The sequence below is a fragment of the Neodothiora populina genome, assembly GCF_041146345.1.
Source record: "Neodothiora populina strain CPC 39397 chromosome Unknown canker_contig_3, whole genome shotgun sequence".
In the NCBI taxonomy this organism is placed as follows: domain Eukaryota; kingdom Fungi; phylum Ascomycota; class Dothideomycetes; order Dothideales; family Dothioraceae; genus Neodothiora; species Neodothiora populina.
In genome coordinates this window covers 370,350-393,165 of record NW_027191417.1, presented here as the reverse complement: position 1 = coordinate 393,165, position 22,816 = coordinate 370,350, and the positions used below count along the sequence as shown (strand labels likewise).

At 51.1% G+C, this 22,816-nt stretch overlaps 10 protein-coding genes across 13 annotated transcripts; 7 read left to right on the top strand and 3 right to left on the bottom strand.

Moving 5' to 3' along the window:
* Positions 1 to 428: 428 nt before the first annotated feature.
* Positions 429 to 1,558, bottom strand: AAFC00_004545 (uncharacterized protein; the record flags this gene model as incomplete). The annotated part of the gene is made up of 2 exons (XM_069344203.1): positions 429 to 1,289; positions 1,343 to 1,558. 2 exons carry the CDS (start codon positions 1,556 to 1,558, stop codon positions 429 to 431), a joined length of 1,077 nt encoding a protein of 358 aa, XP_069196621.1.
* A 790-nt stretch (positions 1,559 to 2,348) lies between these two features.
* AAFC00_004544 (uncharacterized protein) lies at positions 2,349 to 3,281 on the bottom strand (the record flags this gene model as incomplete). Its single annotated transcript, XM_069344202.1, has 1 exon — positions 2,349 to 3,281. The coding sequence occupies one exon, from the start codon at positions 3,279 to 3,281 to the stop codon at positions 2,349 to 2,351; it is 933 nt and encodes a 310-aa protein (XP_069196620.1).
* A 778-nt stretch (positions 3,282 to 4,059) lies between these two features.
* AAFC00_004543 (uncharacterized protein) lies at positions 4,060 to 4,996 on the top strand (the record flags this gene model as incomplete). The annotated part of the gene is made up of 2 exons (XM_069344201.1): positions 4,060 to 4,713; positions 4,772 to 4,996. 2 exons carry the CDS (start codon positions 4,060 to 4,062, stop codon positions 4,994 to 4,996), a joined length of 879 nt encoding a protein of 292 aa, XP_069196619.1.
* Positions 4,997 to 6,082: 1,086 nt separating this feature from the next.
* AAFC00_004542 (uncharacterized protein) lies at positions 6,083 to 7,127 on the top strand (the record flags this gene model as incomplete). Its single annotated transcript, XM_069344200.1, has 2 exons — positions 6,083 to 6,371; positions 6,478 to 7,127. The coding sequence occupies 2 exons, from the start codon at positions 6,083 to 6,085 to the stop codon at positions 7,125 to 7,127; spliced, it is 939 nt and encodes a 312-aa protein (XP_069196618.1).
* Positions 7,128 to 8,586: 1,459 nt separating this feature from the next.
* Positions 8,587 to 9,561, top strand: AAFC00_004541 (uncharacterized protein; the record flags this gene model as incomplete). The annotated part of the gene is made up of 2 exons (XM_069348176.1): positions 8,587 to 8,887; positions 8,948 to 9,561. The coding sequence occupies 2 exons, from the start codon at positions 8,587 to 8,589 to the stop codon at positions 9,559 to 9,561; spliced, it is 915 nt and encodes a 304-aa protein (XP_069196617.1).
* A 191-nt stretch (positions 9,562 to 9,752) lies between these two features.
* AAFC00_004540 (uncharacterized protein) lies at positions 9,753 to 10,794 on the top strand (the record flags this gene model as incomplete). Of its 2 annotated transcripts, none has more annotated exons than XM_069344199.1 (2): positions 9,753 to 10,194; positions 10,247 to 10,794. In XM_069344199.1, 2 exons carry the CDS (start codon positions 9,753 to 9,755, stop codon positions 10,792 to 10,794), a joined length of 990 nt encoding a protein of 329 aa, XP_069196616.1. The 2 variants fall into 2 exon arrangements, with proteins under 2 accessions (XP_069196616.1, XP_069196615.1); XM_069344198.1 differs by having other exon boundaries at positions 10,185 to 10,194.
* Positions 10,795 to 13,144: 2,350 nt separating this feature from the next.
* Positions 13,145 to 14,017, top strand: AAFC00_004539 (uncharacterized protein; the record flags this gene model as incomplete). Its single annotated transcript, XM_069344196.1, has 2 exons — positions 13,145 to 13,403; positions 13,461 to 14,017. 2 exons carry the CDS (start codon positions 13,145 to 13,147, stop codon positions 14,015 to 14,017), a joined length of 816 nt encoding a protein of 271 aa, XP_069196614.1.
* Positions 14,018 to 15,089: 1,072 nt separating this feature from the next.
* Positions 15,090 to 16,562, top strand: AAFC00_004538 (uncharacterized protein; the record flags this gene model as incomplete). 3 transcript variants are annotated; one of them, XM_069344195.1, is made up of 1 exon in its annotated part: positions 15,090 to 16,562. In XM_069344195.1, one exon carries the CDS (start codon positions 15,090 to 15,092, stop codon positions 16,560 to 16,562), a length of 1,473 nt encoding a protein of 490 aa, XP_069196613.1. The 3 variants fall into 3 exon arrangements, with proteins under 3 accessions (XP_069196613.1, XP_069196612.1, XP_069196611.1); XM_069347772.1 differs by having other exon boundaries at positions 15,831 to 16,562; XM_069344194.1 differs by having other exon boundaries at positions 15,885 to 16,562.
* Positions 16,563 to 17,128: 566 nt separating this feature from the next.
* AAFC00_004537 (uncharacterized protein) lies at positions 17,129 to 19,558 on the top strand (the record flags this gene model as incomplete). The annotated part of the gene is made up of 5 exons (XM_069344193.1): positions 17,129 to 17,380; positions 17,442 to 18,242; positions 18,299 to 18,371; positions 18,428 to 18,692; positions 18,748 to 19,558. The coding sequence occupies 5 exons, from the start codon at positions 17,129 to 17,131 to the stop codon at positions 19,556 to 19,558; spliced, it is 2,202 nt and encodes a 733-aa protein (XP_069196610.1).
* Positions 19,559 to 20,060: 502 nt separating this feature from the next.
* AAFC00_004536 (uncharacterized protein) lies at positions 20,061 to 22,490 on the bottom strand (the record flags this gene model as incomplete). Its single annotated transcript, XM_069344192.1, has 3 exons — positions 20,061 to 21,686; positions 21,745 to 22,415; positions 22,475 to 22,490. 3 exons carry the CDS (start codon positions 22,488 to 22,490, stop codon positions 20,061 to 20,063), a joined length of 2,313 nt encoding a protein of 770 aa, XP_069196609.1.
* Between the last annotated feature and the right edge of the window lie 326 nt (positions 22,491 to 22,816).

Sequence of the window (22,816 nt, the reverse complement as noted above, 5' to 3'; positions counted from 1 at the left end):
ATTGGGGGGCGTTTCGAGAAACATGCAAGGCACATGGGACATTCAGTCAAATTTCAGGCGCAGACAGGCGCGACTGGCACTCGTGTTTGTGTGACAAACATGCACAGCAGATAAGACACGGACTATTATCAAGTTTACAATTCATTTCAGAAATACTTCACTCAGAGTGGGACTGCCAAACGTTCAAAGTCGCAAAAAGACTCTTGGGGATCCAGAAAGCGGGGTATTGACAAGAAGAGACATGGTAAGAGCGAGGTATCAAGAAGAGCAGCGGACTTGTGCGGTGTTCGTAAGGGCACCAGCCAGATTCAATTGCAAGAAGTCTTCACACCATCCAATACATGAGTTTCCAAATACTCATGAAATCAAGAAGAAGTTGCCAGGAGAGGCAAAAACAAATCACGAGAAAACAAACATGCCCCTATCGCTTACTTGGTAGCATCAAACATGACCTTCTGCGCCTTCATCTTATCAAACAAATCATAGCCCTCGACAGCCTCACTGAGGCCCATGACGCGATCAGCCATGAAGCCCAATTTATCCTGCATGACCTCGAGCTTCTCGAGCGCCTGAGGGAAAATGGACCTAACTGGACACCTGCCCATTTGGATCCTGACGTTCTTATTGTACGCCTCGTTGCCGGTCCAAGGGATTTCGGCATTGTGCACGCCCGCGCTGGAGATGATGCCCCATGGTCTCAGGAGATCGAAGCCCAGACGCAGAGCAGGCGACAAGCCCACAACTTCGATGACGGCGTCGGCGCCGCGGCCGTCGGTCAATTCCTTAATGCGGGACTTCAGCTCGTCGCCGTTGGTCATGAAGTTGAAGGCCTCGACTTTGCCCTCGCCGAGGGATTTGGCGAGGTCGAGACGCGAGGGCACAGAATCGACGGCGATGATGTGCGCGGGCTTGTGGTCGAGGATGTTGAGCAGGGCGCAGAGACCTACTGGACCTAGACCGAGGAGGACGACTGTGCTTTTTGAGTACTGGTCCGAGGTGAAGTGCTTGTACGCGTTGTTCGCGGCGTAGTAGCCGGTCGGGAAGATGTCGGCCATGAGCACCAGAGCGTGGGGCGAGATGCCCTGTGGTGCCCCGAATGCGGTCGTGTCTGCTAGAGGGATGCGTACATATTCTGCTTGGCCGCCATCGAGTCCCGCGCTACCAAAGAGTTGACACTTCACGCAGCGGCTGCTGAAGCCTTGCTCGCAGTAGAAGCACGCGCCGCAGGAGGTGGTAAATGGGGAGACGACTAATTCGCCGACTTTGAAGTTCTTGACTGACGAGCCGACCTTGTGTCTGGTGTCAGCAGTGGTACGAACTCAAGGCACAAGTTCGCACATACCTCGTGCACACGACCTGTGAACTCATGGCCCATGATGAAGCCCGTAGGACTGGGCTGGTGGCCTCGAAAGACGTGCAGCTCACTACCGCATAGCGCAGTATACTCAACCTTGACGATGATGTCCGTCGGCTCCTTGATCTTGGGAACAGGCCGGTCCTCGACAGTCACGCTGTGCGGGCCCTTGAACACCACTGCTTTCATCGTTTCGGAAGACATTGCGTGAGTGCGAGTGCGAGTGCGAGGAGAGATGCTCAATTGAGTATCTGATGGATGATATGAAGATGGCAGACTATATCCAAGCAAGAAAGCAAGCAAGCAAGCAAGCAAGCAAGCAAGATGCTTTCAGTGACGCACAGAGGAACCACAATCAATCAGGATACCAATTTATAAGCGAAATCTTACGCTCTCGAAGCCAAGCCAGAGGAGACGCGAAGCGAAGAGTGCGAGATTGGACATCGTATCTATTTACTTTTGGAGGTCAATCGTTTGTGTGGGGTTTTTTGGTGCTGAGGCTTCGACATGATGATGGTACCCTTATTCCAGTGGATACAGCCGGCAATATGCAGTCGGAGAAGACCTGCTTGTCATACTATCTTACTGTAGTAAAGTTGTCGTCCGAGGCTTGATGGTCGCCTTCTGTTTCTTAGATGCGGGGCAGTCATGGTGGGGGAAGGGAAAAGAGCTGCGGGCTTTCGGATGCAGTAACTTATGTGCGGGGTTATTGGGGAAGACATGAGGCGTTTTGCTTGTTTGCTCAGTCTGTATGCCCTGACAAAAGAGACGTACAGTAAGTCATGCTTCGGCAATATGCTTTTTTCTACTATCAGAAATCATTCGAAATATCAAGAGTTGTGATGAAATTGCAATTGAATTAGAATAGATGATTAAATATTAGGCGTCATATGTCATTAAGCTTCCTGCCAAAATTCAAACCAGTTTTTCTTGTCTTTTGTGCTAACACCATCGTCCATTATAACGGCGATTCATTGATACCTTATGGATCCAATTAATCCTTCTTCGAAAAGGCACTGTTCTGCTCAAGCCATTCGCCAAGGTTCTTGAGACCCGGATACTCTTTCTTCAAGGCAGGGATATCGGCACCGTAGCCATCAGTCTTGAACCAAGTAAACATGATACCCAGCTCTCCGACAGCCCACATCAAGGCGCGGCCCAGGAAGCTATAAGTATGAGGGGCAGGGCTGCCTGTCTTCTCCTTGAATATCTTGCTGGTCTCGGCGAAGGTCAGGTCATCACCGGCCAGACTGAGGGCGCGATTCTTGTATTGCTCAGGTCGAAGGAACGCCTGAGCTGCGAAATGGCCGACATCGGTAGTGGATACGAGCTGCAGTTTGCGGTCTTTAGGTAGAGATGCGATCCACATGGCGCCAAACATCTTTCCCATGAAATCCGGGGTGAGGTTCTCCATGAAGCCGACCGGACGTAAGATCGTATAGTCCATGCCACTACCATTGGCCTGCTTGATGAGGTGTTGCTCAATGTTGTACTTGCTTGCGAAGTGTGGGACCGGAGTCGCGGTGGAAGCCGACTTTTGGTCACCGCCGCGATCCACAGATGAATAGACGAATTGCTTGACACCAGATTTCAGAGCTTCGTCGACGAGGGTTTTGCCTTGGATTTCTTCTTTCTCGACCGTTTGCCCTTTGCCCACTGGCGCTTGAATGCTCAAGACCCCCCAGACGCCGGAAGGATGTACAGCTTTGGCTGCATAGAATATGGCCGGAACGTCATCCATGTCACCTTGTACAATCTTGACATTGGACGCCTTCGAGGTCAGACGCTGTGCAGAAGGTGATGTGGCAGCCGATCGGGTGACGGCCAAGATTGTGTAAGCGCTACCACCGGGGGCAGTAAGCAGTGCATCAATAGTAGCGCCACCCTGTTTGCCTGTGGCGCCAGTGACAAGTAGGCCCTTGGACATGATTGCAATTATGTGTATTCTTTTGCTATCGCAGAGGGATAAGAGGTGATTGATGAGGAAGGTAGAAAAAAGGGAAAGGACGACAGTAGAGAATATATCACGTTGAGCTGAGGTGCTTGATTGGTATGGTAGAATGCTTGAGTGTTATGGTGAGGTGCTTATTGATTGGTATGATATCTGATGATTGCGGATATGAGAGCTGATGATGGAGGGATGTCTGAATGATAAATCATGTTCACGGCGCCTCGAGGCTTACTCTTATACCTTTGCTGAAGCGTACAGTCTGCGCGGCCTCACAATCATACCGCGGCCGTCGACGGCCTTACGCAAGCGAGCTCATGGTCTCAAGGGCGACATTGTCCGAGAGAGCGAAGGCTTGGTAATAACGTCGGTGTGATAGTGCATGTGTGTAAGAAGAACAGCTTACATAGCAATCGGTTAGATCGATAATCAGAGTGCCTAGAATACGTTACCTTGCCTCTGAGTAATTAAGGTACCTAGTAAAAGCATGATAACGTATGCGGCTGTCCAGCTTATCGAGTATACTTGGGTCTTGGCGACCTGGAGTCGGAGCGATTTCAGCCCCGACCACCGATCCGGTGTAAATCTTGGCAGAATTGAAATTCGCGTGGAGAATGCTTTGAGTGCGTTTGAAAGAGACGACGGTGAGGATCAAGAAAGTGTCAGAACCTGCAACAAGCATCTGTCCCATCACTCAGCATCTCTCCTTGTCGCAACAGCCTCACGCATCAGAGGGACCATCACATCTACCACAATCATGTCCAACACGCCAGGACGCACCGACTGGGCCGAGGACGACGAGCCAGATCTCGCCTCTGCTCTGCCGCAACCCACACGCACCAAGAACAAGGATGGTACCGAGACCATCGTCACCGTTTTCCTGAACGAAGATGGCAAGAAAGTCAAGCGCACCCAGCGCATCCGAACCATCACCAAGCGTATCTACGAGAAGCCCGGAGTCGCAGAGCGCAGACAGTGGCCCAAGATGGGAATTGAGGCAAACCGTGCACCCGGCCCTCACAGCGACACCACCACCCTTGGTGAGAACATCATCTTCCGACCAGTTGTTGGATACAAGTCTGGTGCCGCTGAGGCCCCCAGCGCCGAGGAGGACAAGAAGACCGAGGCTCTCAAGAAGATGGCCATCAAGTGTCGTATCTGTTCCGGCGACCATTTCACCACCAAGTGTCCCTTCAAGGACACCATGGCACCCGAGGGAGAGGCTGGAGCTGGTCCCCCAGACCTGGGCGAGGAGGTCGGATCCAAGACTCTGGAAGGACTGGGCAGTGGCTTGGGCAAGGGCGGTTCCTCATACGTTCCTCCTCACATGAGAAACGGTGGCAGTGCTGGCGGCGAGAGAATGGGTGGAAAGTACGAGAGGGACGATCTGGCTACTCTACGTGTCACCAACGTGCGTTTTCTCTTGCGACAAACACTTTTGAGATTCAACACTAATCTATATACATCAGGTCTCCGAGTTCGCCGAAGAAGACGAACTCCGCGCATTGTTCGAACGTTTCGGCCGTGTCACTCGTGTCTTCCTTGCTAAGGACCGGGAAACGGGCAGGGCAAAGGGCTTCGCTTTCGTTTCTTTCGTCGATCGCTCTGATGCTGCGCTAGCATGCGAGAAGATGGACGGCTTCGGTTACGGTCACCTGATTCTCCGTGTCGAGTTCGCCAAGAAGGCAACATAAAACTCCTGCTGATGTCGACTGTTCACATCTTTTGCTCTTCTGATTTACTTATTGCTAAAGGCATTATTGGCGTTGGGAATGACAAGATGGGCGACGTCTTTATCGCAACGAGGAAAGAGAGGAATTTGAGCGTGTAAAACGGATTGGTTGAAGAATGATGAAATGCCCACATGTTATCTCCCGGATCAGGTCAGATGAGATAAAAGCAATAGGTTTGGTCTTTTCTCTCCACAAACTACGCACCTTTCTCTTTTCTAATTTATGATGTTCCCTCGCAACCCACTGAGCGCCTAAGTGCTCGATCGTTAATGTGCCAAGCTCACTATACATGTACCCTGAAGTTTCGTGCTTACGAGTGGTTCAGTCTTTCCAGTATTCACGGCTTCGCAGGTATCACAATCACTCATACAGTCCTTATTATGAAACTTCGCCATCACGACCCCTTTATTAAAGCAAAACTTGTCTCCTTGCAGGACCGTTGGGCAGCTAATGGGCACGTCGCCTGCCGCATGATAGATGTGCCAGGTCATCTGTCCCGTGCAAGTGCAGCATATCCACCTCGACCAAGATGTTACACAGACACGTCATGTGGTTTGGCATTCAAACAATCGCTAGCATCGAAACTCTACCTGAAACCCACAGCGACTGCGTATATGACCGATAGTATTCTGCCTAAGAGTGCTTGTGGAAATTCACCTGTTACGTTCCTTCTCCGCGACCAGGCTTGATTGACGATAGCTACCTTGCACAACCCACGTGCGCTCATGTGCGCAAACACTGATACTCGAAATAATAGTATACCGGTCAAGAAATCACATTCTATCGATGTTGCATAGCAAGCATAACGAACCACCCTCACAAGCGTTTCTTGTACGACCTCATGATACTCAAGCGTTGTCAGCCGTACAACGCAACCATGAATTACAAGATCTACTCGTTCACGTTGATGCTATATATAACTATCTATACTTCGCGGAGTAAATAGATGTACCGTCCCCAAGCGCACAGCAGCATCTAGCTGTCGAACGATTTCGGACTCAATCCCCAGTAATACCCCTCCCAGTTAGTAATACGAAACCAGAAGTGATGACCGAACCACTGCTGCGACGTGCGGCAGCTATACTACTGGATGCATGGCACGCATATCGGCAAGAAACTTTTGACCAGGACATCGTCGACATAAGATGGGACGACCCGCAGAACATCGTCCTGGTGTCTCACTTTACAGCGCCGAAAAGGCGGCCGGCAGGCCTGATATATAGATGCCCAAAGGAGCTTTGTCTCGACAAGCGTGAGGAAGTCATCCTTCTCGACCAGTTCTCTTGTGGTATGGCATGCAAACATATGGAAAAGCTCAGCCGCTGGCTTCTACAAAGTGAGATCCACTTTCTCTTACCATCTTTCATGCCCTCCATCAGCATGACTATCGGCGTTCTTAGCTACCATGATAGAATGTCTGACGGTAGCAAAATCGGTTCTAGGTATAATCCAATCTCTTGAAGTGGTGTTCTTCCATGTACAGGGTACTGTCTTCAAGGTCTGGCAGGAGGTTACAAACGTAGCCACAATCCACAACATGCAGCCTCTTCATTCAGTATATAAAATCACACTCCTGGACGGCAGCCTCTGGGCTCTAGACCTTACTGGCTCACAATACGGCTGGTTTGACCCTGTATGCGCGTGGCAAGAACTCCTCGATATACGCTGGGATTATCAGGCGAGCCCGCCTTCGCAGCAGCCAGCTACCGGCGAGGGTGATGGAAGCGCTGATTCGCGTCTATCTCTTCTGGAACATGCGGGTAACAGCAGTACCGGCGACAACGACAGATGGGACACCGAAGTGCACAAGCGACCCCACCATCGTGCATCGGTGTTGCGTTACTTCAACGAGGGTCTGCAGACTTCTCTGTCGAGGCATGACGCGACCAGAGCACTAGTAATGGCAACCATGTCGCCAGGAACGGGTGGTGACAGCAACGATTCAGCTCAAGGATTTAGGGACGCATTGATCGCTGCGGTCTGCGAGTGTGCTTGGACAGCAGCGGTGTTTGCCGACGATATATGGGCTGATACCGATCGTGACTGGGAATATGCGCTCAGTCAGGAGTCTGACAGAGAAGACGAGGATTGAAGATATATATAAGATTGGAGCTGGGGATGGCGAGGCTTTTTCCTGTTACAAATGCTCAGATGAGCTGGTGTTGATTTGGCTTGGAGTGTACAATTGCCTTTGAGATGGGAGGGATGAGTGATTTTCATCAGATACCACTTTGCTTATATGCGGTTATTGAGACGGCTCTATATCTATCATAATATCAATCACTCTTTTGGAGGACTACAACCCCCAGCTCAAATTTAATGAATGCATATCAAGATGCTTCAGTAGTACTGCCTCGCACAACACACCAACTTACCCAGCCCATGTCGCCCACATCAACCTTACCTGCCTTTTCCGACATTATTTTGCAGTGATCTTGCCCTCGAGAGCTCAAATCGCGCAGCAGTGACCAGACATCTTGCAAACAGTACACATCACCTTATACTGGCGAGACCCAGTACCGCCGCCGCTAAGCGGGTATACCTAGCCGGGAATAATCTTCCAAGTTCCTCCGACACTTACAGTTCTACAGCATCCTTAGTACGTTAATCAACCCACCTTTACTTCTATATTATATCAGTCTTAGAAGAATCGACCCCAATGACATCAAGCTACATAGCAAAAGGACCCTCACACCGGAGACTTGAAAACCAAAACTGAGATAGCCATCCACGTGCGTCCAGCGGGCTTGCACGGCGCTTGATGAAGAACGACATACAGTAGTAGTAGTAGTGTAGCGTCGCCCAGCTCCAAAGACACAGAAAATGTCTCGGTACTTCACGGGCGCAGCGTGCGACACTTTTTCTAGTGACAAGCTTTTTTTTGGTTTTGCCTTGCCCGCTTTCTAACGATGTCACGCGGCCGGCAGCCGAGCGCGTGGGATTTCTTTGGAGGCAGGCTTACTAGTAGACGAGAGAGCGGGTGGAGGAAATAACGGTTGTTTATCTTTCTTTCTTTGTTTGTAATATTGTCAAGACTGGGCGGAAGGGTACAGTAAGGTAAGGGGGGGCAAGGGAAGCAATGACGATGAGGATAATGATGGATATAGTAAGCGTTCTACTACTACTGTACGTCTGCGCTGCTTGTCACAATCGCCGAGGGATGCCGGACGGGAACAGCGCGGCTGGCCTGGGGAGCTTAGGTGGGTCGGCCGTGGTAGGAGAGGTAAGGGTAAGGTAAGGGTGAAGGCAAAGGTAAGGTATGCGTGCCACTCTTACCACCACCATTACCACTTTGTCACCTTCTCCCGCGGCGAGGTAGGAATATAACATTTACCTTCTCCCGTTGTCCAGCTTTCCATTGTAGTTCAATTGATATTTTGTGTATATAAGACCCTGAAAACGTCCTGGTTGAAAGACAACCTTCGTTTATTGATCTAACTTAGAAGCACCGAGTCTAAAAGCGTCATACTACGATTCGACAGCCTTATACATCCTGGGCGTCATAGATTGAATTATACCATTACCACTTCGCAATCGACATCCGAGTACCTATGAGTGAGGCTCGCCTTCGCCAGGCGATTGAACTGCTCAACAAAGTATGGCTTGCCTATAGAGAAGAAATATACGCAGATGAAACAGACCAAATCATATGGAAAAGCCCACGTCGTTTGATCCTGCGTAGCGGATGTCTGGAAAAAACCATTAAAAGGCGTCCAGGGACTACGAGCCCTCTGACTGTATTGCCGAATAATTTGTGTAGAACGCCAAAGGATAAGACCATCTTACTGAATTTCCTGCAGTGCAATGTCGCGGTCAGACATATGCAATGTGTCATTGAGTGGCTTCTTCACGGTATGCCCGAATTTGAAACCCGGTTAACGGTCTGTGGATAGCTGATAGTCATTTTCACAGACATAGCTGAGAAAGTCGAGGTGGCAATGTTTCTGTTGAAAGAACCGCCCTTGATTGTCACAATGGAACCGGATGGCAGCCCTTCATTCAGCAATTTCGACTACCGCCATGAATGTTGGCGTGTGACGCTCAAGTCGGGAGAGATATTCGCTGTTGACCTCACAGGCTCACAGTACGGATGGACGGATCCGATATGTCCCTGGAATCTGTGTTTGCAGGAGCGATGTCTTCATAATGAAGCATTTTTCGTGGCCCTAAAGGGCCATCAGGACTTCCTGCCACTTGTCGCCGCAGAGAAACAACTCCCTGGATTTGCATTACCAAGAGTTGATAATTATTACGTTTCTGTTCAACAGCACTTCGCCATTATCATGGAGCAGCTGCTGCACGATTTACCTACCGAAAATTTACTTGGAGGGCCGGAAAACCAAAGGCTTATATCGGAGCACAGCGTAATTGGAGAAGTTCGGCGACAAGCACAGATAGCAACTCTTGCAACCGACGAGATCTGGAATTCGTTCTCCTGGTCTTCGGTCTGGGAAGAACAGTGCAAAAATGCTAGACGACAGCAATCAGATATACTCCATCATCAGGCGGGAAAGCTTAGTGTATGATCTTCGCCACCAATGTGTGAAAGGCGACAAAACTTCCGACCAGATCAATGTCTCAGCAAATCGTACAACACGCTTTTCGCGCTCGACCGACTTACAGTATAAATGCTTGAAAGATCTTTCATCGCCTGTACGCATAGTAAAGTTGAGAGTGATCAAGGATTTCATTAAGGAATCGGATTCCCCTCCCCAAAATGCGGCGCCTTCGCTGCTATTTTGTCACAATATGTAAACGGCTTCGCTCGCCTGACGCGACTGAGAAGCCGTCGAACACCGAATGCAGCCCTCACCCCACGAATAGAGACTCGTTTCATCTTCCCCGACTTCCAGATTCTAGATCTACTGTCGACTGTCCGGAGCATAAATTACGCCGCGGTGCATATCTGCTCCAAGACATGTGGTACATCTATCGCAATTACACTTTCATGCTCGATGTTCGAGATGTTCAATGGATCGACGCAAAGACAATGTCTTTTCATGCCCAATGTCTAGAGCCTGTAGTTTCTTGGAGACCTCTTCTAACAGACCCTGGACAATTGGACCGAAGAGATCCAATAAGGAAGAGCTTACTGTCTTTCTTGACTTGCAAGACTGTAATTGCCCATTTACATGCAGTTGCCGTCTGGATGTTGGAAGGTTAGCCACTACCTTTAAGGTGACTTCATCTGGCTTTGCTGATTCTTGTTAGATATTGCAATACTGCAAGAAGCCAGCGCTGGGCTTCAATGCCCCCCTCTTTCCGTAGAGAGAACGAATGCGGAAGGACAGCCTAAGTGCAACGCCATGTTCGAGCATTGCCTATGGAGAGTGACACTCAAAGATAAACAACACCTTTCATACGCCCTTGACCTTTCCGGAGCACAATATGGCTGGTATGATCCCCTAATCTCCTGGGAAGAGCTCTTACGGGACCGCTGCGATACAAGCCACCTCGTGTTGAATGCTTCTGGACTTGAGAACTATGAGATGCATATAGATTGGGCTCGCACGAGGCGACGAGCCGACTACACTTGGACCTACGACATAGCCAATGGGTTCGAGGCTTTGATGACTACTCAATTTCGAGTGTGGGATTCGGGTGCAACAGAAATGTTGGAGCTGCCAGAAATGGAGTTCCAGCAGAAGAGGCGAGCTTTTTTAGACATGGTTCGTCAGTTCATCGAAGCAGCCGTCATGTCTGCCAACACTATGTATGTGCGCGAACAAGGGCTTGAGGTGCCGCAGGCGGGTGGCTGACAGCGTTCGACTCGTATGTCTTCGACTAACATGTTGTAAAGGAGTGGTGAAACTAGATAGATAAGGTAACCTAGAGCTAAGACTCACGTCAACCCTGTACCAAGAGAAACAGACCTTACCACATCCAAATGCGCAAACGTGCTGCAAGTAAGTCTAGATAATAGGAAGGAGCACAGCAACAAGGCAGTCGCGACCCAGGGACGTAGAAACCAAGGTAAACTCACGACACGGAAGAAATGAAATGCAGGACCTCACTTATCTGGACGAAAATTCATAAACATCATTTCTCTATTCCCTCATTTGATGATTGAACTTCTGGCTGTGTTGCCTGTTATCGTGCAGTCATCATGACAGAAGACCTCACCAAGGCATTTCTCGACCTATCTATAGATCCTTCCTCGCCTCTTCACACCACAGATCCTCAAGATGGCAAGGAGAGAGCTAGTGGTAACGCTGAATCAGACATGGTCGATGTTCTGATCCAGGGATCGCACCGCGAATCAGCCTTCGATGTTCTGCTTCGCAACGAAACGGACCAGGAAGGCTTATCAGAGGTCCATGGGGAAAGTCGTGAACCCACGACAGGGAAAAATGAAACTCTAGCAAGCACGGCAGAGCTTGGAGTGCTTCCACTATACCAAGGCGCGCAAGAAAATGAAGAGGCTGCTCTCAGTCCTTCTCGAGATGATCCTGACTCCGACGAGACGGTGAAGCCGTCAAGCATTACAAGTGAACCATGCTCCAACTGCAGCAAGATCGGAGCCCGTTACCAGTGCAGCGGCTGCAGCAACGCACTACAGGTGGGAGGAAGTGTATACAGCTGCCCTCGCTATTGTAACAAAGAGTGCCAAGCAGCGCATTGGACTGACCACAAAGACACCTGTAAAGTGCAGCAGACTCTGAAGCGCCAAAGAGCACTTCACCGTGCAGGAAACCTCATCGCCAAGCTGTTCTAGATGTGGCGCGAGATCTGTTACGACCGCCCTGTCGTCAAGGTAACCCTGCAGGATGATGGAATCTACGTTGACGAGGACTACAACCAAGCATCGAAGCTTGTGATGGGTGGACGGATCTATCCACTTGAGAAGTCCCTTTTTGCGAACGGTGATATAAAAAAAAGCTGTACTTGCCAACATGACTTGTGATATTGCTCTTGCTTTCTTCCATAAAGTCATTGATACTTTCCTCAAAGGTTTGTAAGCATGACTCAGGCGGTGTCTTGTCATGGTTTCTAACGCATCCCAGGTCTTTCCGCCCAGATCCAAGAGGTAGAGATAGTCCCTAAAGGTGTTCGGCGCCCCATCTACTTGCGTGATGCTGCGCGTGGCCAATGCCAGCTCGAAGGCACTCATTATATCCTCAAAGTACAGCTTCCTTATGGTGGTCGGTCCTGGGCTGTGGATTTCACAGGAGCACAACTCGGTTGGAAATACGTGGTTACTCTGTGGCCTGAGTACTGCGCCGAGCACTGTCAGAAAGCTCGTGCTGAGGACTTTGGTCAACGCCGCCAGTATTTCCTTGACATCATCGACCAGCCCGATGTGGGCATTGTACATTACCGTGAAATGGTGATCTGGACCTGCAATATGGGGAACATTTTCAGCGACATTGTCACCAACGCTATGGCGGAGGAGGAACTAGAAGCCAGCACATTGCTGAACTACGCCGACGCAAGATGGGTACGCAAGGAGAAGGTTCTGATGAGTATGACCAAGCAAAGGATGGAAGTGGCAGCTCTGGAAGCAGACCGAATCTGGGCCAGTAAGGAGTAATCTTGCTGTATGAGCTATGCGCTTCGTGGTTCGATGACAGTGGACAAGATGATGCCATGAAAGTGTTTATGGTTCAAGGACCTCTGCATGTGGGCATCATTGTTGAACGAGGTGGATCTGCGGACCTTTCGTTTGCGTATGCAGAAGCCTGAGAGGTGCTACAAGGAAGAAGATAATAACATTATCCCAATACTTCACAGCTCCACAGCGTCGCCGAGTGGATACGCGTAGCGAAAGCTCTGAGTGACCGACTTCAGACGACGTGCGATAGTATCAAGCATCATTTCGCTAGAACATACTGTTAAAGCGCAGATACCTCCTGGCTTGATGCTGTGTTGCGCGGGAAATACCATCGATAGTGAGCGAAGCGTCCCTTGGAGGAGCCTTCCAGAAGTTCTGAGTGACATCATGTTTCTCCGCACGCTCGTTCATACTCCAATCACACCATTCGATCGCTATATTCCTAGGCAATATTTGTAAGCCTCGAACAGCTCGAAGAAAGCTTACAAGTGGTGCTGCTTATAAGATACGAGTACTGCAAGTATCTACTCTCGCAATCCAATAAAATCATTATCATCATGGCATCTACGAAAGTCTTACTACTCGGCGGTCACGGAAAAGTTGCTCTGCATCTGACGCCGCTCCTCCTGGCTCGTCAGTGGCATGTGACCAGTGTGATCCGAAACCCAGACCATAAGCGAGAGATTCTTGCTGCTGGCAAGGATCAACCAGGCAAGCTCGACGTGCTTGTCGAAAGTCTTGATGAAGTTAAGAGCGACGCGGACGCACAGAGAGTTATCGATAAAGTCAATCCGGAGATTGTGATTTGGTCTGCAGGTGAGTCTTCTACATATTGAAATGCACAACTATGTTTGTTGAGAATCTATACAACAGGTGCCGGAGGAAAGGGCGGTGCCGAAAGGACCTATGCTATCGATCGGGACGCTGCAAAGCATTACATCACATCTGCTGTCTCGACTCCGAGCGTGAAGAAGTTCCTCATGGTCTCGTATCTTTCCTCTAGAAAGAATGCCGCACCATGGTGGACCGAAGCAGACAAGGAGAACGCCCACAAAGTCAACTACGAGATCTTACCAGATTACTATAAAGCAAAAGTCGCTGCGGATGAGCATTTGCTAGCTGTGGCTCATAAGCGAGCTAGTGGAGGCGATAAGCAATTCCAGGCTATCAACTTGAGGCCAGGGAATCTGGCTGATGATGCTCCTACTGGTAAGGTGTGGCTTGGGAAGACGTCCTCAAAAGGTAAAATCCCCAGAGGAGATGTCGCTGCGGTCGCGGCGGCACTGATTGAGAGGAATGACACAAGGGGATGGTACGATCTGCTTGAGGGTGAAACGCCTATAGCACAAGCTATAGACGAGCTAGTTAAGAGTGGCCACGACGATGTGGAGGGAGAAGATCTAGACAGGATTTACGCTGGCAAGGCCTGAGCAATCGAGCTGTCCAGGATATAGTGTTTCACGAGTTAAAGGCCAAGCTCATATAGTAATTGGAAAAAAGAGCTAGGCGACAATCGCAAAGAAATTCAAGTTGACTTTCGAAAAGGCAGACTGACTAGAGGAAGAAATTCTCGGATTGTAAGACGAAGTCTTTAAGGCCGTGTTTTCGAGGTGAGGTATTCACCATTAATATGGATGCGTAGGTATGCATAAGTTCAGTCCCTTACATGACTCCGGCACTCCCGTCTTCCGTGCAACAGCGGGACAGCAGCTCCTCAGAGAAACTCTTCGCGAGCCGCCGACATACAAGTTCGTGATGCTAAATTTGTATAGCCCTCAACAAGAATAACTCATGGAGAGGAAGGAGCCATCGGAGGCCGCAATGATAGATTGCTGGGCTGACGTACGCATATAAGCATGACGGCTCACTCAATGGAAGAGACAACAAATTGCGACCAAAACTCAGTCACTGACGGAAACTAAGGGAGCGATGTCGAGGTAGTCAAGCAGACACACAGCACCTGACCTTTGGCTGATGGGTTCGCACTGCTGCAGACCGAAACCATGCGGTATTCAGAGTTGCCCCAGCAGCAGATAGACTCCGGTAGCCTGCATACTGCAAGCCGAGCCATGTCTATAATGGTTTCATATGATCATAATACAACAGAGTATGTACCACGAATATCAGCATTTCTAACTCCATAGGCCCGTAGCTGCGGATGGAGCATCTTACTGTAAACAAGCAAATCCCCATTTGAGTAGTAGTGCCGCGCGTCAGCTTCAGGTATTTATGAAGATCCCCACAGAGCAGCCCCATGACAGCTGCCACATCACGGATTGATCTCATCAGCACAGCGTGTAGCCGCGCATTCTACGATCAGTCGACGCGGCGGGTTCAAGAGCTGTTTGTTTCACGATGGCAACGCATCTCGGCCGGCATCCGATGCTTGACGCTATGTATCTACCATGGCTATTTCCAGCATAGTTATGGGAGCTTCCATTTCACATATATGCCACTGATCATTGTTCACTCTCTCCCTGATTTTGCACCCCTCATGGAAAAATGTACGATAACAAGAGCCCGATGCATGACATAAGCATCCGAAGATCAAACCGAAGACTGCGATGTCTTCTGACTGCGCTAATTCCGAGCTTCTTGCTCCCAGTCTTCACAGCAACCGCGGCATCAGCACGCAGGGTCACGCCGACAGCATGGCTCGATGGTATGCGAGGATATGCAGCGTTTTTTGTGTTTCTTCGCCATTTTGAGTTTGCATACCATAGAAAAGGTGCTTTTGTGTATGGGACAGTTGAAGACCCAGACTACCCGGACGAAAATCGACATATCTTGCAGCTACCGATACTCCGCCTGCTGGTAGCCGGAGAGTCCATGGTCTGCATCTTTTTCGTCATATCTGGGTACGCGCTTAGCTTGAAATCGTTGAAATTGATTCGCTCACATTCGCATGCTCAATTGATGCGCACCTTGGCCTCATCAGTGTTCCGACGACCATTCCGTCTATTCTTACCATGCATAGCTTCGACTTTACTGATATTTGTTGCTTTGCGTGTTGGTATCTTCGACTATCCAAACACGCTTGGTGAAGATGAAGTTACATTCCGGATGATTTACTGGGGCTGGGCCCACGAACCGCAGCCGCACGTCTTTGAAACATTCAACGAACAACTCTGGGACTACATTCATGCCACCAAGGGACTTTTCGACATAATGTCCCATGCACACTGGCCATCTCATGGATATGACATTCACTTGTGGACGATACCTGTCGAATTCCGGTGCTCTATGGTTCTTTTCCTTACGATTGCAGCACTCTCCATCGTACGTACAAGGGTCCGTATGATTACGCTCGGCCTTCTCATTGCAGGCTCGTTTCAATGCGATGTTTGGGAGCTTGGGCTGTTCTGGAGTGGTATGTTCCTCGCAGAGGCATCTCTGATCCAAGAATCTTTCTCGGATGTGGAAGCGAAGATCGAAGAAGGTGCCCCTATGCACAAAGAACCCCCCAAGCACTCCGAGAGCGAGAATAAGGCATTCTGGTATTTCGCGTTCGTCGTCGGTCTGGTTCTGCTGTCAATACCGCCGCAGAAGACCGAATTTGCGCCGTTCTATTCCAACCTTATCAAATGGTCTCCTCAAGGATTGCGTGAGGGCGAGAAGCACAGATTCTGGATGGCCATTGGTAGTGTCTTGGTAATTTGGTCTATCAATAATGCCCTTTCGCTTCAGGGAATCTTCTCTTGTGCATTGGGCCGATACCTGGGCAACATCTCTTATGCCCTATATCTTGTACATGGATTCATCAACCACACACTCGGCTATAGTGTCGTTTACAACCTCTGGGAGAATACAACAGGCAAAAGCACTACAAGACAATATGAGACTGGTTTCGCACTAGGCGGTCTCATAGTGATTCCGGCAGCAATATGGGCGGCAGATCTGTTCTGGAGGTATATTGACACACCGATCGTCAAGTTTACGCGATGGCTCGAGAATCAACTATTAGAGCCTGTTTAGATGCAAATTTCTTTTGTCTTCAAATCTGTATAGTAGGGAGTATTCGAATGTCGGTCATACAATACATTATATCTTTAAAACCCTAGTGATCCTCTGTTCGATGCATCATTGTAGAGTATCGAGATTGGAGACTCCTTGATCCTCTTCGCCAGGGAACAACACATCGCTATAGTACCTGAGAACTTTTGCACAGATATCTGATGAATAGAGGAGAGAGAGCGAAGCATCTGAGTATGGTTGCCCTATCGTGTTAGCACATCTCGCCTTGACACTAGTTCTGCTGCAATCATGGTGGAAGCAGTCGACGACGTCGCATTTCACGGCTTCATGCCAAGACAATTGCGGAATAAATCCATTATGATTGGCTGGAGATCCAGAACCTCCGGTGAATCCACCTCGGTGAACACGAGAGACGCGTATGACCAAGCACTGCCACAAGGATGCATTCGACTTTTCGAACATGACATGACGCTCACTAAGATGTTATGAGAGCGGGAAAGTTGCATCAGATAAATCTCACGACAAACAGCATCTTACCGGCCCGCTGGAGCGTGTGACCTGACGCAATGGCGGAAAGCAGCGTGATACCAGGAAATGCAGTCGACCGCCAAGTCGAACTCGAGAATATGACACAGCAACAACAGCAACAACAACAACAACAACAACAACAACCGCCGGTGCCGCCTCCAACGTTGCCAATAGAGGATGATCTTATGGGTCTTGCGAGACTCGGTGAACTTCGGGCCATACAAAAGTTGTTCGAGAAAGGGAAATACACAGCCAGCTCGACCGATGCTCAAGGCATCACCGCTTTACATGTAGGATGCATCGATATATAATCCGCATAGTGAAATGAGGAGCTGATCGCGTAATAACCAGTGGGCAGCCATAAACGGCCATTACGCTCTGTGTCACTTTCTCGTTCAATCAGGCGCACCAGTTAATGCTCGTGGAGGTGACGCTCTGGCAACCCCTGTGTTATGGGCTTCCAAGAAATGCAATCTGGACATTGTATCACTTCTCCTCCAGAATGGTGCAGACCCTCTCATTACCGACGACCAAGGCTACAATCTGTTGCATTGCGCGACCCTCGACGGCAATGTCTTCCAGCTGATTCTCTTATTGCACCAAGGCGACCTTGATGTAGACGTACCGGACACGCAGGGGCATACGAGCTTGATGTGGGCTGCTTACAAAGGATTCCCGGCATGTGTAGACGTGCTGTTGAGATGGGGAGCAGACGTCCACAGGCGAGACGACCAAGGCTTCACTGCGTTACATTGGGCATTGGTCAAGGGGTCCTATGCATGCATACAAAAGTTGATCGAATACGGCGCGGACCGATTTGCTGCAAATAACGATGGAAAGACCCCCGCCGTGACAGCAAAAGAAATGAACTCGGTCAGGCAATGGCATCGAGCTCTAGCTGATAGTGGATACGACTCGGAGGGACAGCCCTCTGCATTTCCTTTGACCTTTGTCAAGGACACAAGGAAATTCCTGGATCGATTTTTCTTTTGCTGGCCCACATTTGTATTGGGCTGTACCCTGTACATCCTGGCCTGGATGCCGTTATATTTTGGCTTGCCATTGAGCATGGCCGTAAGCTACAGCTTACAATGGCTGGGCCAGAGGCTTTTGGTCTGGGCCCCTAGCGACATGAAGCATCTACACAAGACTGTGAGTGTGCCCGTGTCAATCTTGCAGAGATCCAGGCTGACACAAGCGGTGGGCAGTCTTTTCTCGCTGGCGTTTTTGCAGCGTCTCTTTTCTGGGTTTCACTTCGTTACGTTACCCACATACTTCCAGGTACGTCCCATGCAACAAGTGTCTAAAATGGGAGTATATGCTGACTAGTGCTTTAGCGACTTATCTAACAAACCCTATTCTTAATCTCTGCTTCGCCATATGTATATCCCTGACCACTTACTTTTACTTCGTCAGCATGTTTGCAGATCCCGGGTTCATCCCCAAGTCCACCTCTCGCGCGCAACAAAAGACCGTCATTGAAGATCTGCTAGAGAAGCATACCTTCAACGAACAACACTTCTGCACGACGTGTATGATTCGAAAACCTCTTCGCAGCAAGCACTGTAGGAGATGCAACCGCTGTGTTGCCAGGGAAGACCAGTGAGTGACTCTTCGACAAGCAATTCAAAACGACCAGAACATTAACAATGCACAGTCACTGCCCGTGGATCAACAACTGCGTCGCCATCCAGAACCACCGACCGTTCGTCCTCTACATCTTCTTCCTAGCCGTCGGCCTCGTCTTCCTCGTGCGCCTCACCCTCGCCTACATCGAAGTCCTCCCCGCGCCCACCGACCCAGACCTCATCAACTCCTGCTCGATCCTGGGCCCAGAGTTCTGCACAGAATGGTGCAAGGACCCATTCACACTAGTCGTGAACGGCTGGGGTTGCCTACAGCTAACCTGGACAACAATGCTGCTCTTCGTGCAGCTGTCCCAGATCGCGCGCGCAATGACCACCTACGAAAGCATGAAAGGCGCGCACGCCGGCGCCCTGACAACAGCTATAGCGACGGGCTCGACCTCGCCCGAAGGCGCCGCAGTAGGCTCCTCCGCCTCAGGCAGCGGTCCAGACCCCGCAACTCCCGCTCCCCCGCACCACCACCGCAACAAGAAAATCCAGAAAGAATCCTGCTTCACACAGTGGAAGAAACTGCTCGGACTCGACACCTTCGTCGCGACCGCGCTGCACGGCTCGCGCGCAGGAGAAGTGCTGGCGCGCCGCAAGCGCAACCCGTTCAATCGCGGCTTCGTGCGCAACTGCGGCGACTTCTGGTGCGATGCGGGCGGGGCGAAGGGCGTGCTGTTTGGAAGCAAGAAGGAGGGCCAGGGGCTGCTGGGCGGCGAGAGCGTCGACTATAGACGACTGTTTGAGGTGCCGGCTGCTATGAGGTATAGGAGTGGTGCAGGGGGCGGGTATGAGGCTGTGGATCTCGAGGAGGGGGCGCAGGCGCAGCACGCTTAGGCTGGGCAGGCAGTTGGTCGTTGAGCGTTGTATTGTTTTTTTTTATTGTTGCATGTGTGTGTCACATGTACAGATGCGAAGTGATCAGCCTACTCTGGTTTTATTCCTTGGAATGAGAACGTATATCACAGGAAACACTAGGAATGGTAGTCAGGACGCGAAACAGGAACCTCATGTAACCTCCATGGAGAAAATCTTGTCGTCGAAACAAACTCTGATATACCAATCACGTACCAATACCATATATATAGATTTGACTGAGCGGGGGCGAGGTCAAGTGTCAGTTTTCTTCTTGTCCAAAGCGACGAAGGATATCCTCCGAGATCATGAACAGCGAAGCAGAGAAAAGCTCGATAACATGCATGCAGCAAGACAAGACTTGACTCGACGCGACCAAGTAAAGCTCTCTTTTGTGGACTCGTGAAAAACTCGGCTTAAATAAAGCGCCTTTTTCGTCACCGATCGAGAGGCTGGCAGCAGCAGGATACATACGGAAATACCACTACGCGCCATCACCGAGACCCTGCGCCTCGACTTCAGAGTAGAACACCACCATCCTCCACACCTTCCTGGCCAGGTCCTCGGCTTCTTCGTCCAGCAGCCCAGACAGCTCCTCGACGATCTTCTCCGGCGACCCTCTTTCGCGCACCACGCTTTCGATGATGTCGACGAGCATGTCCTCTTGCACGCCCAGAGACTGGAAGATCTTCTTTTGCACATAAGGGCGGAGCTGCTCCTCGATGATGGCGGGCGTGAGGTGGTCCCATTTGACGGGCCACGCGAACAGAGCTTGGGTCGACGTGGGGATCCTGGCCGCGAGTTCTTTGGATGCGGCGACGCGCTGCTCGTCGGACATTTTCTCGCCTGGAGCGAGCGGCTTGAACTCGACGGTCCGGAGGGCCTTGCGCTCGCCCGTGCCTGCCGCGCCGTTCTCTTCTTCGTCGTCGAGCAGGTTCTCCATGTCTTGCATGCGGTGAGAGCGGCCGGCGGACCGCTCTTGTTTGCGGTCTTCTTCTTCCTCGTAAGTAGCGGCTCCTGCGCTCGCACCGCCCATGCTGAAACCGCCCAGGTTGAGTGAGAAGTTGGCTTTGGGCTGGGGTTTGGAGCGGGACGCGGAGATTTCTTCGCCGGTCTGCGAGAGGAAGTCGTCGGCCATACCCCTGGCGGCATCCAGACGGCGTTTTTCGCGGTTGAGCTCGCGGTCTTCGTCTCTGCGGTCCATGTCGTCGCGCTCGCGTTCCATGCGGCGGAAATCCGCACGGGCACGGCGCCATGCCTTGCGATCGCGATAGAATAACTCGCTGGGGCGTCGGAGCTCTTCCTCGTCGTCGAACGACCTGAACTTCTCGGCCAAGGCTTCACGACGTTTGGCCTTGCTGGCTTCTTCACTCTGCTCCTCGGCTTCGGCGCGCGCCAAAGATGCGATATGGCGTCGTTCCACGTTGAGCCAGCGTCTTTCTTGATCAAGATAGACCTTCTCGAGCTCTTCGGCACGCTTTTCTTGCTTGCGACGTTCGATTTCCTCGTCAGAAGCATCGTCGTCTTGGTCGTCTTGGTCGTTGGCACCATTGGTGAAATCCACACCATCGGCATAATCCTTTGGCATCTGAGCACCGCGATATCCCTTGGGTCCCTGAGGCGCTCCTGCGACGACGTTTCCACGAGGACCAAGTGGTGCACCATTGGGACCGGAGGGGGCAGAAGATGGAGGCGGGGAGGCCAGGCGTGAAGGGCGCGGACCGGATCGAGCACGTTCAGCAGCTTCGAGTTCTTCCTCTTTCTTCAAGCGTTCGAGGTCTCGCTGCAAGCTTCGGTCTCTGAAAGCCTTGATCTCGGCGGCCACAGTCTCGCGCATCTCGGCAGGGATGTCGGAGAGCTCGTCTTCCTGGGAGGTTGCAGCGGCGGCGGGGACGGAGATGTTGAGGATGTCGGAGTCGTCGGCCATGGCGCTGTCGCCGTTGGCGTCAGTGCCAGTGGTGGCATTCAGAGTGTCTCGAGAAGCGAGTCGTTTGAGGCATGCGGCAAGGTCGTCTCTCGCGGTATCCAGCTTGAACTGCAAGTCTTGGTCGCTGATCTTTGACCTTGACCATTGCTCGATGTATTCTGCGGACTTCTCGTCGATGATGACCTGAGCGGAAAAAAGTTAGTAGACGAATAGCAATGAAGGGAGATTGACAGTCGTGTACCATGAGTTTAGCCTTCTTGACCTCGTCGTCGTCATCCTTGATCAAGGCTCCACTTCCGTTCTGATCTCTCAGGGGGACTTGGACGGCGGAGTCCTTGAAGATCTCGCTGACGACGTGTAGACTGTTCGCATCCTCGTATTCGGCAAATCCGAATTTGCAGAGCTTGTTGTCGGCATCGGTGAGTCTGGCCCAGCGCCTCAGTCTCACGGCGCCTCCGCAGCTCAGGATCTCTTCGAGCTGGGCATCGCTGGGCACACCCTCGTCGAGGCCCGCGACAAAGATGGTCCTCCTGACTTCCTCCATGGTGGGCGGCACGAAGGTCCTCTCGGCGTCTCGCTGTCTGTTGTAGTCGTTGCCTCCGCTCCTCGAATCAGCACCGAGACCCATGCGATTCCTGTTTCCAGACATGTTCTCTCCCCCAGGCGAAGCAGCAGGTGCGGCGCTTGCTCCCAGACGGATGACAGGGGCGTTGAAGTTGATGTTGGCGGGCATATTCGGGGGCGGCTGGAAAGAAGCAGGGATAGATCCGGGCCGACCAGGGAGGTTAGGTGTCTGCGCATTCACGGGAGACATGCCCGGAGCAGGAGCCATGCCTGGCGGAGGTCCCATACCGGGGGCAGCAGGTGCGCCGGGGAAGGAGCCATAGCTGCCACCTCGATTGAAGTTGGGAGCTAGGCGCAGCGTCAGTGGAAGGATCTCGTGACGGAGAAGTTGTGCGCAAAGGACATACGTGGGTAGTAGGACATGTTTGAATATGATCGATCCAAGGGAGGAAGGTGGATGTGGACGTGGACGTGGACGTGGACGTGGACGTGTGGAGTTCCACAAAGGTGCGCGCGTAAGGAAAGCAAGGGAATGAGCAGAAACTTTTTAGGAAGGCGCGACAATTAACGGAAGGCGAATGGACAAGAGATCGGACGCTCTTCTTGCGCGAGCTGTGAGGATGTGTGATTGCGCAATGAAAAAGAATGCAGCAGAAATAATCAGCAGTCGTCCAGACAGAAACGCGAATGGAATGCGGTGCCTCTTGATTAGGTACCTTACAGTGGCTCTGATACACGTACAAGTGCAG